At 40.3% G+C, this 18,958-nt stretch overlaps 2 protein-coding genes across 3 annotated transcripts in view; one reads left to right on the top strand and one right to left on the bottom strand.

The window, feature by feature from the left end:
- The first annotated feature begins 534 nt into the window (after positions 1 to 534).
- On the top strand, positions 535 to 1,731 carry LOC135798797 (uncharacterized). Its single transcript, XM_065311763.1, is given in 6 exon segments — positions 535 to 790; positions 852 to 938; positions 941 to 1,147; positions 1,202 to 1,281; positions 1,343 to 1,477; positions 1,540 to 1,731. Coding segments are annotated over 6 exon segments (738 nt in total). The 5' UTR covers positions 535 to 667; the 3' UTR covers positions 1,646 to 1,731.
- A 54-nt stretch (positions 1,732 to 1,785) lies between these two features.
- The window catches only part of LOC135798796 (hemicentin-2-like), a 133,298-nt gene continuing 116,125 nt past the window's right edge, over positions 1,786 to 18,958 (bottom strand). For both annotated transcript variants that reach the window (XM_065311761.1, XM_065311762.1), the window contains exons 8-14: positions 18,413 to 18,543; positions 13,064 to 13,223; positions 5,145 to 5,441; positions 4,365 to 4,712; positions 3,452 to 3,781; positions 3,281 to 3,390; positions 1,786 to 3,217 (exon numbers count right to left, since the gene is read on the bottom strand). In XM_065311761.1, coding sequence (XP_065167833.1) covers positions 3,035 to 3,217; positions 3,281 to 3,390; positions 3,452 to 3,781; positions 4,365 to 4,712; positions 5,145 to 5,441; positions 13,064 to 13,223; positions 18,413 to 18,543 — 1,559 coding nt within the window. In that variant the 3' untranslated portion in view covers positions 1,786 to 3,034. The remainder of the gene's footprint in view (positions 3,218 to 3,280; positions 3,391 to 3,451; positions 3,782 to 4,364; positions 4,713 to 5,144; positions 5,442 to 13,063; positions 13,224 to 18,412; positions 18,544 to 18,958) is intronic.

The following is an 18,958-nucleotide window of genomic DNA, read 5'->3' as shown; positions in this document are numbered from 1 at the left end:
ACACAATGTTTAAACACATATTCACATGTCTAAACCATGTAATCTGCAACACACCGACGGCAAGATCTGAACGCTATAAAAACTTGTTTACACGCTGACATTGATAAACGCGTTGAGGCAAAACCATAACAATTCAAATTCATGTACTGACTAATTTCACAATGTTGAAATCTTCGCGAATGCGTACATACAAAGCACCATAAATGCCAATTACGAGACCGTTATATGGACACAATTAATCATGAGAAATAAATAATAATTATTAAATTCTACACCTACCTGTGGAACGATGGCAAACTACAACAGATGTCCCTCGCAGTTAGAATTCAATTTTCCAGAGATGTCACGCAACGCACTTCGAATTTACAACACATATGATACACCGATAAGTCCGTAAAGATGAAATTAATTTCTTAATAGGTCTTTTCTTGCAAACGCGGCTCGCACGAGGAACGCGCGCGACACACCGACGCGATTAAAGAAACTGCTGACGCCTATAGCTAACACTGCAGTTATGCACTGAAATGCCACTAGCGCCATGAGTCTTCAGCTAATGCGGTTAGCCGTAGAACTAAACCTCAAAACAAACTCTGTAAACAGAAATTTTGCCGTGATTGTAGGTACTAGCTACGTAATTCTTATTTAATACTCAATCACACTAATCATCATGTCTTACTATATAATAATTCGAGAATCTAGACCATCTGATTTGCCTAAAATTGCTGAAGTGATCAGAAATGCATATTTATCAAATGTTGTTCCATCATTTCTAAATGCATTAACAAGAGAGGTAAACAAACCCCAAATATATATATTTATATGAATATTGTCTCACAATCATTCTCTTTTAGTTTACATTGCAGTTAATTGTTACATGTGCTGCAATTTTATTTATATTTATGGGAGTTCCGCTGAAATTTTGTTTTATTGCAATACCCTTGTGTTGCTAGGAGTACTTTTCATTATTTACTCAGCATTTTATATTAAATCTGCTGAGTTAATCAATAAAAGGCCTCTGCAATGTTGGGTTGCAGAAGCATGCCAACCATTTTTTACAGAGGAACAATCTCCTAAAGCACAATACAAAATAATACATGAGAATCATCCTGAGTTAGAAGTGATCGATCTTGGAAATTTATCAAGGAGGGTTGGTATAATTATTCATTCCTATTGTATAAAGTCTACTAAATACTTGTTTTAGATTGTTGGAACAATAGCAGTCTCTAATTATAACTTACTTGATGATTCAGCTTGGTTATTTCGATTAGCAGTTGATAAACAGTAAGTTTTAGGGTTATTTTATGAAAGCATAATAGGATTGTGCTTGTTTGCTTTGATATAGAGTCCGACATAAGGGAATTGGGCATTCACTAGTTGAAGTTGCAAAAACATGGTGCAAGCAGAAGAATTATCAAAGGATTTTGCTGGCAATTTCTGAATGTCAGGAAAATACTCGACAAATGTTTGTGACTACTGGGTGAGAAGTGCTAAATTCACTACTTGATTTCACATTTTACCAATACATATAACTTGTTTCAGATTTAATATGAAACAAATGTATCACAAGCAATTGATTGGGCAAGTTTTTACCCTCTTGATGTATCAACTAGAATGTGATCTGAACAGATATGAGCATGATTTGTAATTTTATCTAAAATTCTAGCGACCCATGATATAAGGTGCAATGAAACATAACCATCTACGATTTTCAATTAAATACCATACAATTAATTCTTTGTTAATTATCCGCATCGAGTTTCCCCAGAATGAAACATCAAACACTCCTTTTTCAGACACGTATTTATTATAATACTTTGAATTGGTTCAGTTATATTTACAAAGACAAAGCTTGTTATATTACAATTGTTTTAGGTCTTTTTACGATTTCGCATTCATTCTGTATTTATTCATTCTTGTACGTCAGGACCAAACAGACTTCCAAGCGTCGACGTATAGTCGGCGCGTTCACATCATTTCCATTATTGGTATAGTACATAACATCTTTTGTTTGCTTTATAAAATATGTCGCGTTATTGCACAGCAATAAAGCCCTTACATTTATACAATATTATTATCCCCATATTTACAATCAACGTTATTACTTTATCATTAATTTATTGTTTTTACATGCAAATATAAGTAATAATTCATTTATATCAATTTCTGTCTTAATGCATTTCCAAAGAAACAAACATACGCATTGCCGTTCAAAGAGTACTGACCTAGTTAGATTTTCAACAAACAATAAATTTCCATTATGCGACATGTTTACAATCAAATGATTATACTCTGTTTTTGTTTTTATTTAGAAAAGTATCGAAAATCTATCTAGCACAACTTCGCACATTTCCTAGGTAAATTTTGTGTCGTTTTTGTTCGCATAATTGGCTTACAATTAGATTAGGTATTTTTGCATTTTGATTCGAAACGGAATAATAGCTTTGTTAGTTCGCAATTTCTATATGTACCATAGGTAATTAGACCGGAATAAATTTGTATTGTAAGACACATTCGTCGTTCCATTATTCGTATAATAAATCAACGGCAGAACTAAATATTTATACATAGGCCTATTCGATAAGATAACGTACTCAATAATAATTCATCTATAGGTTACACTTAACATTTCGTTGAGTTTCAATTTTCACCTGAATTGAATCCAATTCAATTCACAATTTAGTCGTTTTGTAATGGTTTACTTGTCAGCACAACAAAGCGCATGGAATAGTCAAACCAAAGGAAACCAATTTCATCTAAGTAACAAATTGTCATAATAACAACTCTTACTGATTAAGCTCGTGTCCTTGATTGTATTATTCGTTTGCTTAATAACTGTGAGCTTATTTTACTTCTCTCTTCACTAGTTTTAGTCAATGTTCATTCCGTTACATCACTTGGCATCTACACTCCTGTATCACAGGCCATTAGGTTAAAAACAAGTCGAGACTAAGTGGAATTTTATTGTGAATGGTTTGCTCGTAGTCTGTTCCAAGTCTGGAGATTTGCGGAAGAAGAGCATCAAGATCGAGGAGCATTACACGCAGCTTTCAGGGCCGGGTATCGAATCTGCTATGATGTGATCTCGACGCATCGTAGCGAACGAATTGAAGGGCACATCGCGGGGCGGTCGTGGTCGTGATCGACCCAACGTTGTCGCCATTGAATTCATCGTCTGTGGAGCGCACACTTCCGGTGAGGCGTGCATATCTGAATGACCCTGGATAGAAAATATCTTCAATTTTAATTTCATTACGTTTATGTTGGTGTTTTGTAGACTTACAAAATTAGCAAATGCTGGACTATGCCTGGCATGGTCCCCGGGAGGAGTGAAGAGTGCATCGGGTCGTGGTAGAGGTCCTCCTGCATTGGGAGGAGTTGTTGTATCTGCACCTGTGTAAATAACTGTTATTAGAACCAGGCAGACAAATTTATAAATATTAAAGACACGTACTTCTTGGTGTATTCAAAATATCAGGCTGGTGATCAACTGATGTGATCTGCGCCTGTCCCATGCAGTCCGCCACGGGTTTGAGCGTGTACGCCACCACATAGCGATGGTCCCCGGTGTTGATCTCCAGCATGGAACCTGGCCGCGACGTTTGTGGTGTTATCTTCGGCTGCTTGGACGGGTCGAGTTGATGATTGCAGTGGTTGCCGGCGCAATGGCGATGACGGCGGCGTACCGCCAGGACAATGACGAGCAAGACCGCAATGCCAATCGTCAACAAAGAGCCGGTCAACAGGGCTGCAATTGGCAGTATACTTATGTTTGATGAACCATCTGAAACACAAACGCCCACACGAAAATATGAAACTTTGCACACAGTTTTGTCTTATATTTCAGTATTGATTTTTTTCTACATTGCAGCGTAGATTTCTCCAAGTACGAGTAATATAAGTTGAGTTGTGTGTTAGCAAGCATGCAATCGGCGCATTTATAACAAATATAGTTTAAGTGGGTAAGTGCGCTACGGAGAAAAAGTAAAACAAAGTTTAACTAACGATGATTTGCTTTCTTGCGTTGTTTCAAGTTGAATTGAGTTCAGTTTAGTTTTGAGTTTGAATGTTTCACGTGCACAAAATTAATTTCATATACTATACAGTGTGTTCAATTGAAGTAGTGAATGGCAGTACGTGCACGAAACACAATACCGGCAACGAGTTGATATTCAGCAAGCGCTCTGAAAGTAATTTCCAATGCGTATTCAAATTGCATTAATAGGGTGTTTGTGTTTAGCTGCCGCGCGGTGGCGACGTTTCGAGAATAATCAAACGTGCGGCGCGCCCGTGACGAAATCCACCAGCTTAGAATCAAGTTCTGTCTTGGGTTGTCTTAAATTGTAATTGGGATGGGTTTAGCGTACCTGTGCGTTTCTCAGCGTCGTTGAGCGTGATGTCGTCCAACATGATCTTCTCGCTGCGCCCTTTGGCGTTCTGCGCGTACACGACGATGCGCAACGTGGGCGGCAAGCCGTCCCCGACGAGCAGCTCGCTCAGCTCCAGCCGGAAGACAGGATAGTCACCGCCGCCGGTATTGCCGTTCGCGGTAAGGTTGAGACGCATTCGCATCGTGTACGGGTCGTAGGCCTCTAGCACGAAGCGTTGTGGCAGGCCGCCATCGTAGCCGGCGCGGCACTCCACCTCCAACGCATCGCCGCCGCTGTGATTAGTCGCCGCGCGAAGCGTGCAGTTGCTCAGCGGACTCGGCTTTGCTGCGAACACGAAACGAAGACACATTTAGTTTCGGTGACCTGGGTTTAATATTTAAAGGGCACGCTTTCTCCCGCCCCAGTAACCCCAATGGCACAAGCTATCAGATTTATTTGTCTCGAACTCCGAGGGACCTTTTGACGTGGCTTCTTCACATTCAACATTCGGGTTTGAATGCGTGCAAGCACAGCTAGCAACTTTAGCAACTCCCCAACCGTCTACCACTTTACCCACATCGCGAAAGTTGGACTAGCCGCTTCATAGCGCTCCGAACACGCACAAAAGGTCCATCATTGACTAGAGCTAAACTAGAATTTGCGTCAAGTTCCCAACCCACAAAGTCACCGTTTACACATCCGAATCACTCATAAACCTTCTACTTCATTCTAATCTGAATGCAGCGCCTGGTAGTTCAACAGTTGGAGTATACTCACAAGCGGGAACAACTTGGAACACACAAGGCTCGCTTTGTCTGCCGATTGAATTTCGCCCCCAGCATGTCAACGTGCCGTAGTCACGCTGCGATGCAGGCGTGTACATCAACTCGCTGATGTTACCACTTGTTGTGGCGAATCTGGCCGGCGAAACATCGAAACTCTCGCCGCTGTTGTTGAACTGCCATACAAACGTCACATCGCTGGGATCAGCCGCCACATGGCAACGCACCTTGAGGCTTTCGTCCAGTGATGCCCCGATGATGATCATCTCGTTGTCCCGACACACGGGCGCAACTGTAACAAGCGGTTTAGTTAGCGTCGCAAAACAACTCGAAATTCTAGAGAAAACGGATCACAAAGGTTTTCCACGGGTGCAAACCCAACAAAAAACACACGAGAGAAAATCCTAAAACCCGCAAATCCGGAAAAAATAGACCTAAACAGGTAAAAATTCGACTGGCCTAAGGTCGAAACGCGGGTTTAGTGCTCTTACAAGAGCGGTAACAAGCGGGCGCCTAGTCTGCCCGACGTCAAGGATAAAAAGGCGACTATATTGGACATCGGGACGACGCGGTCGGAATAAGCAATCTGTATAGATGAGCGGATTCGACCTGCGAGCATCAGGGAGCACACGGTGCGCGTAGCTTAGCGGGTTGTAATCCCGGTCGGTTGGCCGCCCGCCGGTCGGAGGTGGTCGACGGATTGACATGCGAATCCCAAGGGAGCAGATGGTTGAGAATGCGCGCGAGCGAGAACACCAACACATCATAAATTCACACCGAATAACCGCACAATCAACTGCATTTTAGTAAAGTCAAAAATCAGTAAGAAGCGAAAAAAAACGGTGTGTGTGTATTTGAAGAGTAGGTCAATAGCTTTCGTAGGGCGGTGGCCAAATAACATGAGTAAAAAAATAGTAAATCTAGGGCGGTTCATAAAACATCATAAAACTCATAAAAATATGAAACGTGCCGAAAAATATTACCCTAAACCGCTCAAACAAGCCAATGCCCTAAGAAAACTCCTGAAAAAATAGCAGAAAGTAGTTTTTGAGTATGCAATTTGGTAGCCCATGAGGGTGACACGTGTCAGGAATTGGACCATCTGAAAGTCACAGTTATAACAAATCAGGTCAACGTTTTTAGTTATTTAAAACTGAAAAACGTTTAATTTTACTCGGAAAACAAATTTTCGGTTGCTCAGCGCTCTTCAACATGGATGATGTAATTTCAGCATCAATTACATTTCGTTATTGAAAGTGAGGTTATACTCCGCTTTGTTTTGGGCTACTTCAATGTTCAACGAGCACTTGAATCGATAATAACTTGAGTTTATTGCATGTCGTGTACACAACTGCAGTGTGTTCGGTTTCGAGCGCGAACTTGTTGACTGCGCGACGAGTACGCGCACTCGTGTTCACAATGCCCACCCTGTTGAACATAATAATTAATTAGAAGAGTCCCTCCGTATCATATTAAGCGCGCGCGGCGAAATAAACGCGCGAGTGACAAACGTGCGCGCCTGGGCCGAGGAAAAGCGCACGACATAAAGTTAAACTTTGACTGCATTGTATCTCTGAGCATTTCCGTGTAGATAACGCTGACATGGCCGCTCGACACGAAGATCCTTCGTGTCGAACGCAATCGCGCATCCGAGTGACAAACGGTCATCAAAGTCATCAAACGAACGATACAAACGCGCAAAACAAACAAAAACTAGACAAGTGGACACACTAAACATATCAAACACTCGCCTCTCTCCCAGCGGGATAAATTGTTTGCCTGGCACGAGTATTTTCAGTTCGTCGTTAAACACAAAGAAAAATTAATCAATGAGCTATTTCATTTGTTGACTCGTTGTACGTGGTGACCGCGAGGGATTCACTTGATGAGCTTGTGCTTGTTTTGACAAAAAGTTTGCCTTTCAAACAAAAATATAATGAATTATGAATCAGGATGCCGCAAAAGTTCCCAGCGTAATATGACAAATTGCTTCCACACGTGGCGGAAATCTTTTCGGACCTGCAAGCCGAGATGAAAACGGAGGACGAGGAATTGAAATCAAGTCGAGTTGAAGACTGACGACCGCGTTCGCTGTGATTACGCTCAATCATCGGAATTGCTTTCGACCGGATTGCCAAATTCGTCCTTAAAGACATCTCAACGTCATTCGCAATCATCCGGAATATTTCACATTTTTCATCATCCACCGAAAAACAATTGGAATTGTTTATAAAACGTAAATTTCAAGCAATAACACGATTTTATAGCTGTATTAGAATTGGAATTTAGTTGTCGATGAGTTAAATTCGAACGAGTTTCAGGTAGGAAGCGCTTTTGTGAAACACGCCATGAAAATGTCAATTAAATTGCGCATCAGTGGCGAATCCAATTTTATTAAAAAGCGAGTTTCGACGCGACGCGCCACGCGCGTAATAGGCGTCCTGGCACCGTCACATTCGCACACGCGAAAGGTACACGTGTAATGGCACCTCCGGGTGGTTCCCGCCGCGGTTATCACACATCCATCATGTGTTCGCCCGGCGCCTCCACACCGTTGCCAGCAACGATGCCGACGATGCCAAATATAGAAATCGAATAATGTTACATTAGGTGTGTTTCTCGCATTTCTCATATTTCATAAATTTTGCAAATTTCTCATAACACATTCTACACTGGGTTAAATCAAAGTTGGATATAATTTCATCAAAACAATTCAAAAAAATCTAAAAAATATCGAAAAATTTAAAATTTATAATTCAACTATCAAAATTTATAATTTTTTAAAAGAAATTTTATAGATTTGTTTATTTTTGTTACGATATGACCAAATTTCGATGTTTTTCTGGTATTGGCATGCAATATAAAGATAGGAACGCGCATAAAAATGGCGTTTGCGTCGTTTGGCGTGCGTCGGCGTGTATTACCGTAATAGATATCTAACGCCGCTCGCTTACCCTCCACGGCAATCATATAACGCAAATGTGCATAATATCAGGAGTGCATTCCGCATGTGTAGCGCCCACCCACGTCGGCGCTTCTTTAATGGCACGCAAGCACGAACGCTGGCACCGCTACAACCATCAAAACCCATCAGAAACCATCGCAACATCACCGACACCGGGGGCCGGCGTATATCAAGTGCGGTAAATTACAGTCAAACACAGGAACGACACCTGCTTTCCGATACACAAAAATGTAATAAAGTACCATGTGGATAACATTTTTTGCGACCCGGATGCGCTCTGACATCAGGATCAGATTAGTCGTTAGTGAAAAATATGGCGAATGCACTCAAACTGTTATGTTGGCACGCACTTTTTAATCTCCGCGCGCGGGTGTAATAAAAATATGGAAAATGCAGGTGTATCGCGTTAGGCATCCTAAAGTGCAGCTCGTGCGGGCGGCTTTTGATGATGATAGGGTATTACTGCATTAACGGAGGGATTTTTAGCGGGCCGTGCAGTAAAGTGCAACGCACGCAACTAAATTGGAACGTGACTCGTGTGTATTGCCGATTGGGAATGGCTTTTGCGCACGGCATGTCAGAGAACTAAATATGGTCATCAAAGATTTAGATTTATGTCTTTATTTGACATCTTAAGTGCGAAACAAATTGCAGTTAATGTCACTTTGGACCTTTTTGTTGTGGTGAATTTTTATGCATTTTAAAATATAGTTTAATGTAGGAGAAGAAATGTAAGAATGGAAAAAAATGTTTACTGCAGACATAAAGTGGATTATCGTGACAAACCCCTGGAGGCGGCTAGCGTTAAGCGCGCGTGTATATCAAGAGGAAATCCACGCGATATATTTATGCCGCACGGAATAACTGCATCGGCCATCTTGGCATCTCGAAGGCGCGCACACAATATAAAACGTAAAGAGTAAATAAACCCATTCAAAAGGACGCACATTCTTATTCATATTTCTCTCTTTACCGCGCCGCCCACCAGTCTAAAGTAGAAAGTCCTGACCGAGCCACGAATATGTTTATGTAAATGCGTTTTATTTATCAACTCTGTGGGCGTAGACTGCGCGCTATGCAGTACAGTTATATACCAAGTCGCAGTTTTCGGCGTGTGCAACTCTCGCCTGATTTTTCGCCAATAAAATTATTCATAAATTTTTTCCGCGCTGCACTTGCCGCCGTAAACCACCGGAAGTACACTCAAGAGGAACGTAAGCAACTCCTAGCAGAGTAAAAGTTTTAGCAGGACGTTATATTCGATAATAAATTCGCGATAAAAATGGCGAAACACGAAAACCGTGCAGTGGCTTCGACGAGAAATACTCTTATAGCGAGGCAAACAACAAGCGCAAAAAAGGAATGAATGACTAAACTGCGCCAATGCGGAGAGAAGACCGATCCAGCTAGAAGAACAAAAAATACAACGCGGTACATCGAGTTAAGCGGATTATGGGAAGTTGCTTCGCGAACGGGACAATAATTCGTATCGAAGTAGGTCTTAATTTTTACGACTACGAGATACGCTCTTGGAAAAGAAATCCGCAGAATGCAGGTAAACTGCGAGGAAATGAAAATTCATACCAAAAGGTCTTTTCTTATGATAGTTACGGATTATGTTTGATGCGCTTAATAAGAGTCTGAATGGCGGATTTTTTTTTTCTAAAGCTCTTACAAAATAAGAGGAAAACTCGTCGTTGTTGGTGTTTTGTTACACTCCGCGGTGAGTTTGTAAATCGGGCGAGATTCGCTTTGTCTAACTAAGTTGTATTATTTATGTGTCTACGCAAACAAACAAACAAACAAGCCGGAAACCCGCCAACGTGTTTGATTGTCTCAAGAAGTTGGATTAAAATCAGCAAAGCGAAAGTTTCACCAAACGCATAAATAAAGAATTAATTGATTTCTGTAGGAATTTACTTTATTGCCTCGTTTATCATGTTCTTTTTCTTTATTCCCCGCTTTCTTGATTAGTTACATGTCCGCTTTTTTATCCTAACGCAAAAATTTAAGGTAGAAAATCGAAAAGCGATTTTTCCACGAATAAGATCGAAAAGAACAGCGTTAAATCGGTTTCGTCTAGCGTGCGCCCCCCTGCTGCAAATCCCGTTCGTTAGATATGCAAATAAGACGCGCACAACAATTTCCTCCACGCTCCACACGCGCATAGACATATATTACATGCGGAAAACCTTCAACCTTAATCCGCGCGCCCAAGTTTCGCATCCCTCGCATCCCACTTTGCCGAGAAACGAAGACAAAGATGAAGACCTTCAAATGTTCCGCGGCGGCTGCTGGGAGGAGGAGTGAGCGTAGCCATTGTTCAGTAAACGATTGCCGAGTAACCTTTGTCACTGCATTAGGAAGGACGACAAAGACGACAAGGAAGATGAAGACAACGAATTGGACGTTCCTATTCACATACCAAATTGCTTTGAATCGGTTTGAATCGCTGAATATTATTCAATATCACACTACACACATTCACGCGTGTTATGTGTGTTGCCTACATTACTGACAGAAAACATCTAGCGTACCGTTTTACTACGTTATAGGTTATGTTTTTAGGTTATACTTATTATTTTGGTTGTTTCACTTAATTTCGCAATCTCCACCGCAGTTGACGGTGTGCGTTGAGATGAAGATGAAAGGAAACAACAACGGCGGTGTCCCGTAACACACGTCGCGCGACAGGAGCTTTCATCTTCATCGCGTTGCTGTTCCCGGCGCGCCGCCACCGCCGACCAAGATTTCCTTTGTTATATTGTCCCTCAATTTACGTTCGCGCGCGACGGGGCTCGTTTAATATCGTCGGCGGCGCGCTCGTGATGGATGGATGCAGTAATTACTAAAACTTTCCGCAAGAATCTCTCTCGCGGTGCGTGTACCTATGTAATATTCTTCCGCGTCTTCCGCACGCAAAAGAATTGAAATCAAAATTCCGCAAACTCGAAATTAAATTTATCAATTGATTGAAATCGCATAAATCATATTCGAGAATTTGAGCAATTTTTGTTTGGAAATGAAAAGTTTAGGAGTATTTTAAACATTTGTTGATGTATGAAGTATTGCAAACTTCGATTCTGGCATGAACGCAAACATGAAACGAACTGTTTTGCATTTCGATGCGAAATTCGACGCGATATTTACATTCTATCGTAACAGAACCGGACGCAAAGCTAAACCTAAACTAAGTCGCCGCCGTTCGACTTTCCGGTGCTTCGATTTCGGCTATTGTTGTCTTAGGAATGCAATTTAAAAACACAATATCCGTTTTGTTTCTACATGTTGCTGAAAAAAGAAAAACAAATTCGCAATATGTTGAATTTGAATTGGGAAATCCGGACAATAAATAGCGAAAACATTATTCGCTTTGATATTAAACTTGTTTCAACAACTTGATGACAAAGTAAAAGTTTTATTACACGTGGATATGTGCGTGATAAAATGACAAAACACGCGTTGCGCAGAAAAGCCGGAAAAGGTTCGGAAATGATCGCGGATGTTTCGACGACGCTGTTTCGGGCTTCCGGTGCTTTACGGCGGATGCGCACAACTAATTGGAAATATTAATTAAACCGCTTCGAAACAAGCATTTTGCATGTGTGAAAATTGTCACTTATAAGCAACCAAATATTCATAAACACATAAAAAGCATTTTTAAAATAAAAATTTAAGTTTTTTTAGTCTTTTACATTTTGTTATCATAAAAAATTTGAAGCTTAAAGACGAGCAGAAAATGTATATTTGAACACTACATTTGAACTAAATGTTTCCGCAAGCAACTATTTTCCATCCGGTTTGGTTCATTTTCAGCTGTTTCTGTCCATGCAGCGCCTGAATGTAAGCGGTTCCCGCGAGAGATTCGAAATGCGATCACGTCCTGCCGAATCAAGTGTTACTGCCCGGAGATCAATAACGTTTTACGTTTTACCGAAACGGATATTTCTCTTCTCAGTTGCGCGTCGCGCAGCAAAACACACAAACAGAAACAACGAAAAAAGACGAAAAAACTTCGACAAATTGGAAAACGATTTTTCTAGCTTTTTTACTTCAAAATCAATACAAGTACACCCAATATATAATAAATTAATTATTAAATATTCAAGGTTATTCAATTTCAAATTATGTTAATGTGTGAATGAATAATTAAATAATACGCTTTGAGCATTTATGTTTTGGTCATGCGGCGCTGTTTGATTGTAACCAGCATAAATATGTAGAATATGAAACCGGATTTCCGTCAAAGTTTCATCGCAAACCGGAATAAAGTAATTGATTGTTTGCGGTTTTTGTTTCGCATTCAGCGCGCGCATTTATCAAACGTCGAACAGCGACAATCGACGAGCGAGTAATTTGATATTATTCGCTCATTTATCATTTTAACGTAAGTTGAAAAGAATAAAAATTAACCGCACAGCTTGAATTTCGCTAATAAAATTTAATATTGCATTAAATCACAAAAAAAAAAACATTTAAAACGCAAAGTTTGCACTTAATATTTGTTTTGCAAGTCGTGGTGGAGGCGCCGGGAGTTCACCTCGTACTTGTGTTTTTCTTGAACCGATAAGAAACTTTTAACAAGAACCGACGTGACAAAATTGGAATAAAACAATTTTCGTTGATTTTTTTTGTTTTGCTTGTTAACTATACCGAAAATTATTACAGCTATTGCTTCCCGAAATTACAACTGAAAGTTTGTGAAGCTCGTGTGAAACTTTCAGCAAGTCTAAATCCCGGTAACCGGCCATTCGTCTTCGTGTACAAATTAATCATTCCGCGCGTCGCGGCACGTTGCTCACGTTCAAGCCGAAAGCGATTACTCAATTAATTCCAATTCCAGTTGGTCGCAGTTAGTTTGCGCGCGGCATTACTATTGTCCGGAAGGTAACTAAGAAATAGCGTAGAACAGACGGGGGTGGTTTCGTGACAGGGGCTTCTATACTTACAGCGGACGCGCAGGGCGACGGGCCGGCTCATCGTCTCGCCGCGGGGATTCGCCGCCTGGCAGGTGTAGTCGCCGCCGTGCCACCTGGTCACCTTTTGCAGGACGAGGCTGTGCGTGCTGATGATGACGCCCAGCGACATGTTCTGCGTCACCAACTCGCCCTGGAATGAAACATAAATTAACGTCAGCTTCATCGTCTTTCTAGAAATTGAAAAAATGAAATAAACGAAGAAAAAGTACATATGTAATAATTTGTTAGTTACAACGTTTATAACTCAAGAACGGCTGGACAGATTTTGATCATTGATGATTTTTTAGATTTGTTATTACCTGGAATAGCAGAATAATTACTAAAATAACTAATATTATGACTGGTAGGGCGTTAAATAAGGGATGAAAGTTGATATAGAGGTTTAATCATAGTTGTAGTTAATTAATCGAATCCCAGATGGCGTTAATGTGCATTATTAACATTTGTCATTAATTTAAAATAAAATTTCAAAATTTATTACTAAAAAATGCAAAAGCAAGTTGTATATAAAATTGTAAATTTAAATAATGGAAATAATTCAACGTTTTGCTTCTGTTTCTACCAAAAATAAAAATCCCTCGCAGAGATTCGAATCAAGCGCACATAAATTTTGCTTTATCTGATTGATCCAGCGAGAAGTCAAACTCCAACTTTTATTCGTGTGTTTATTTGTTCGGAAAACAAGCAACAGACTGGCAACCTGCGAGCGATAAAAAAACTTTTCGTTTGTTCCGTCGGTTGAAACTTTCTACCTACCATGATGGTTTCTGTAGCTTTCAAGCTCCGAATAACATTTTAATGATGTCAATGTTAATAATAAAAAGCCAAACGCACAAAGTTCGACTTTTTCGATATTTCTGAGACGTTGAACATATTGCGGAATGAAAAAAAGTCAGGATCATTTAGCAAAGTCGTAAAATATCAAAAAAATACTTATTATATATGAGGTGGAAAGTTGCGTAAGATGATGACGCCGAAACTCAGATTGATGCTGTGCGTGTGAGGTTTATGTTTAAGGTGTGGTGTGACGTTATGTCCGAGTCTCCAGAGTGTGAGGGTGGGAGAGTGAAGCAAAAAGTTAATCTAAGAGTGATTAGTCTGTTTCCCAACTTGATACGTTAAAGTTTTCCCCTGGAAGGTAACCAACGGCGGGCGTTGGGCCAACCGAGCGAGGGCATTTATAAGCTACTAAAAGTTGTGACAGTTTGACCAACGCAGGACGCCGGGACGCCTTAATGCGTGCGAGCGATAATAAATTTCCTCCTAATCTGTGACGCAACACACAAAAATCCGCCAGAAAAATCAGGTCTAAAGTTCAAGCCTAAGGAGCAATTGAAAACTCTTTGAAAATGTATTATAAATAACCAGTCCTAACCTTAAAACTCAGCGATCCGCATCGCCTCCAAACCTCAAAGTTTTTTTCTGTGAAAGTTTCAATGCGTTTGGATTTTTTGCGTAGTTTAGAGGGTTAAATTTTGAACTTGAGTCTGAATCGACTCGTTGGTGATTCGGGCTGATCCGAAATGCGAATAAACAGATTTAATGGCCAGACTGGGGCCATTTACCAGCCAGACTACAAGGCTGCCAACTCTGCCAAGACCACTATGTTATACCGTGTTAAACACTGTTATACGACCGTGTTGTATGTTGCTAAAGTTGCAAGTTACTAAAAGACATTTAAAGGTCCCTCCAGAGAGTCCTGAACGTTGGGTGGACGTCTATATCTTGAACATATTTTATAACAAACAAAAAACTACCAAAAAGTAAAAGAAAAGTTTTAAAAATAACGTAGGCAACCAGTTGTGTAAAGTTAAGTGTGACTGGTTGCCTATAACGAAAGAAAACACAAATAAAATTTTACAGTCGCTAGAAAAACGCTAAATTTTTACACACTTTTTGTATTCTCATGGTGACAATGTCTTCGAAGAGCAATAAACGTATCGAAATCGCATGCATCATGTTTATTCGCCTATAAACGACTGAAATTGCCCGCGCCCCAACCCACATAATGCCCATGGTAAAAAAGATATAAAAAGGAAAGGCGCGCGCTCGACGAAGATCTATGTTTAACTGCTCTTCTACTTCCGGCCGCTCTTTTACGATTCGCTTATACTCATCGCGCGTCCGTTTTATACACTCCCAACTCGCGCGGGGTGCGTGTGTTTATGAGGCGTGTGCCGCACGCAAAACTACGCTTTTATTTACCGCACATGTTTTATCTGCGTTGGCGCGTAACGAGACGTAGTTGTTCTGTAACAATGGAACATAAGGTAGGCAACCCAATATACACATACTTGAATAGCTTAGCGGTTGCGTGTGCGGCAAGCGGATGAAGATGTACACTGGTGAGTTGTGTCGTCAAGAAACGTGGCAATGTAGGGGAGGCGCAGTTTTCCCGCCGAGTGCGAAATTTATTTGCCGCTGGCGCGATTAAGGCTATGCGACACCGGCGGTTGCCGACATTGCTCCGGTGCAGGGACGAACACGAAATGCAGTATATTATGCGCCTGTGTGCTGTGTGTTTTATGCGCTCGTCTCGTCGGCACGCTGATAATCTGCGCGGCGCGGAGCATTTAAATGCCGCTGCGAATTGGATTCAACGCCGAGGTATTCGAGCAGACGGCGAGAGAAAGATTGGTGGAAATCCATCGTGCGCGCCGATGTTTTATCGTTTGTTTTGTGTCTCCTGTGGGTAGACTTCTGCACTGCAGAGTTTTCTGCATGAGTGCTTGCATACATATGTGTAAGGTATGCAACCAAATATACCAACTCTGTAAATTTATTCATTTAGACGTTTTAGCTTTTTACAGAAAAAATTTATAAATTTAATTTTCGCTATAAATAATTATCTCTGAAAGATTTATTTCCGTGGTTTAGTTCTTCACGCCACTATTAAGAGTCAGCGGGTGGTATAGTAGCGAGTAAAAAGGTCGACGCTGAGGAAAATTAGAGAGTCGTTTAAATTATGCAAACACGAATTACCGATAGATTAGAGATACCACTCGTTTCGGTCGTTTAGGGCGTCGTTTTCGGCCGCCATTACGACGCTGCAACGCTGTGGATTAAAAAGCGCGTGTTCGCCGAGGGCGCGCTCAAAATCGCCGCATCGCATGTAATCAGTGCGAAAGAAGCACCAGCACCAGGCCAGTAATATAACAAACCGCCACCGTCGCCATGCATGCCGGCACGAAAACCTAAATTGGTTAACGAAGTTGGAAGTTAGGAGATTGCAGATAAGAGACGAACATGGAATATTTATAGATGCGAATAAAAAAGGCTAGACAAAAAAAACTTCGGAAAACAAAAGAGTTTCAGTTTTTTTTTGATTTTTTAAGGTAGAATCTTACTTGTAATTAAATTATTTATAAATTTACATTGGGAATTCTTTTGTAGGTTTAATAGTTCATGAGTTATAGTGTGTTAAAGTATATAACTATCATTAAATCTCTGTATCAAATTTCATCTTCCAATTTAACACCCTTTAAATAAATATTTCAGACATTTTAATACTTATTATCTTATTCTAGATAAAGACAAATCCAAAAACACAAAAATCATAAAAATGTATCCAACCGATCATGAGTTATAAATGGTTTAACTAACACGACTATAGAAATATGAATAAAAACCATGATGAAATAAGATTTTTTAAAAATCAAACTGGAAGGTCGTTTTTTCTTTTCTCAACTTGTTTAAAAAACCTAAAACCATGTTATTTCAAAGCAGCATTGGTTATAAATTACATCCACGACACAAATCGTTTGAAGCGCTTAGTAGGGTTGTTCTCAACCCAACGTGCGTGTAGAGGTGTATATCACCCCCGTCGTGCACTCTGTTCCACCACCGGCAAGATTAATGTGATGTGTTCATTAAATATGTAAGACGGTATTATGCCATGCAAAGGTGGAACCGCCGAAGAAGGGCGCAGGTTAAGCAGATACGAGTGGTAAACAATTAATCCGGCGTAATCACCGGAAGCGACATGAACGCCATCTTAAATCTCAGAAGGGACCAACCACTGACTGATAGAGCAGCGGTTCCAAATTGCAAAACAAATTTCGTACATCTAAACATCTAAAGTGTCGCCATCTACATAAACCTAACCAACAAATCCTTCTATGATTAAAAATGAAAGAATCACGTCACGTAATATATTTAGTATAGTATTTTAAGCCGAAATTTAATTTACATTTTAGTTGTTTTTTGCCTTTTTTTGCTTTTGTTTTGTTTGGCGGAGAGGTAGATTGCATGGTGGATATTGTATCACATAATAACCTGCCTCGACAGTCGTGTTTCTATTAATTGTGCCAATTTTGAAAGGACCGCATGTGGCCGGAACGCCTTTGAATAATTCATATCGAAGTTACAGCGCAGTTGTAACGACCCGCCGGCGCGCAGCCCTTAAATCGTCCGCCGCTCGGCCGTTACAACACGACATTACTTATAATTACGCGTGTTTTATTGTTTTATGTATTTACGGATTGTGCACTCTACAATTTCGGCTACTAAAATATTTCTGCCCGACCTGGCTAAGTTTTTATTTCAGAAATAAAACTGCGTGGAGTATTAGATTTTTAATCACCGCGCTATTAATTTAGTTCAATTTGTGCGTGGCGTTGCTTTTTATTGAGTTCTCATGATTTTCATTACATGAGTTTGGTTTGAGGAAGGAGAAGGGGAAGGAGAAGGAGGGTGGAAGCATGTAACATTAGATTGCGTACGAGGCAATCTAGGACGACTATAAAATCGTAAATTTGGTTCGCCAGCAACTTGTGGGGAAGCATTATGTAAATTGCAATGCGTAGAAAACCCCCACTCGAGGAATTCGGGTGGTTGGAAATATAAAGTTGCGTTTTTTTTTCAAAATCACACGCTAGTTATTACTGAATACTATTTTTGCCTGCAACTTTGTGAATTTTAATAAAAAGTAGCCTGACTTAATAATTTCTTGTTGCTTGGATGAATTATGCAAGAAATTCATCAATAAAAGTATATATGTTGTTATAAAAACATGAAAAATCCTATTAATGTACTTTAGCGCCATCTAGATTCGACTTATATAACTATAACTTTGAATAAATCACCATAACAACTTTTATCCCTTATTTTTCACTCTTTCAGTTAAATATTTACAACAAAAAGTAGCCTATTTTCTTTTCCATGGTCAAAACTATCTCTACTCCGAAATTTATCAAAATTACTTCAGTAGTTTTGACGTGAAAGCGACACAAACATACAAAAATTTCACTATCCAAAATTTTACTTCTTATAAACTAATGTTTAGTTTTAATACCTTGAAATTAAAACAAATGTACTTACATTATGAAACCAAGTGATCTTGTGCTGTCGGGGGTTGCTCCTGATGTTGCACTCAAAGTACACGTCGTCGCCCTCTTTGATGTCCTCCGGATTGAGCGTGCTGCCCAAGTGGAGCGTCACTTGCGGCGCGTCTGCAAGCAGAAAAAAAGATCGCTTTTTACTTCAATTTCCTCCACCCGAGTAAAAACCAACAACCCGTTTTTTTGTCCCTCCTCCTCCGCCACCGCGCCACCCTGCGCGACTGAAGATCAACAAAAGGCGCCGACTGAAATGAGCGAAACGAGCCGCGCCGTCAAGATGCGACCGGCCGTAGTAACAGCGATGATATTCAAACAACTTCACCACCAGACGCCGAGATATTTACTTAATTAAAGTAATTAATTTTGATTTCGTGTTGAGATGACGCTTTTTTACCACGCAAAAAAACACACAACAATGATTTCATTTTATATTAGTTTTTGTTGTTGTTGGTAGAGACGATAAGATCTAAACTGGCAATTAATTTTTTACAACTTTAATTTCAATCCAAGAAAAATGATGAATTAT

The sequence above is a fragment of the Atheta coriaria genome, unplaced genomic scaffold (genome assembly GCF_025399875.1).
Source record: "Atheta coriaria isolate IRGN ID8LTWV9N9 unplaced genomic scaffold, Caltech_Dcor_3.1 hic_scaffold_9_pilon, whole genome shotgun sequence".
NCBI lineage: Eukaryota > Metazoa > Arthropoda > Insecta > Coleoptera > Staphylinidae > Dalotia > Dalotia coriaria.
This window is presented reverse-complemented; position numbering and strand designations above follow the sequence as displayed.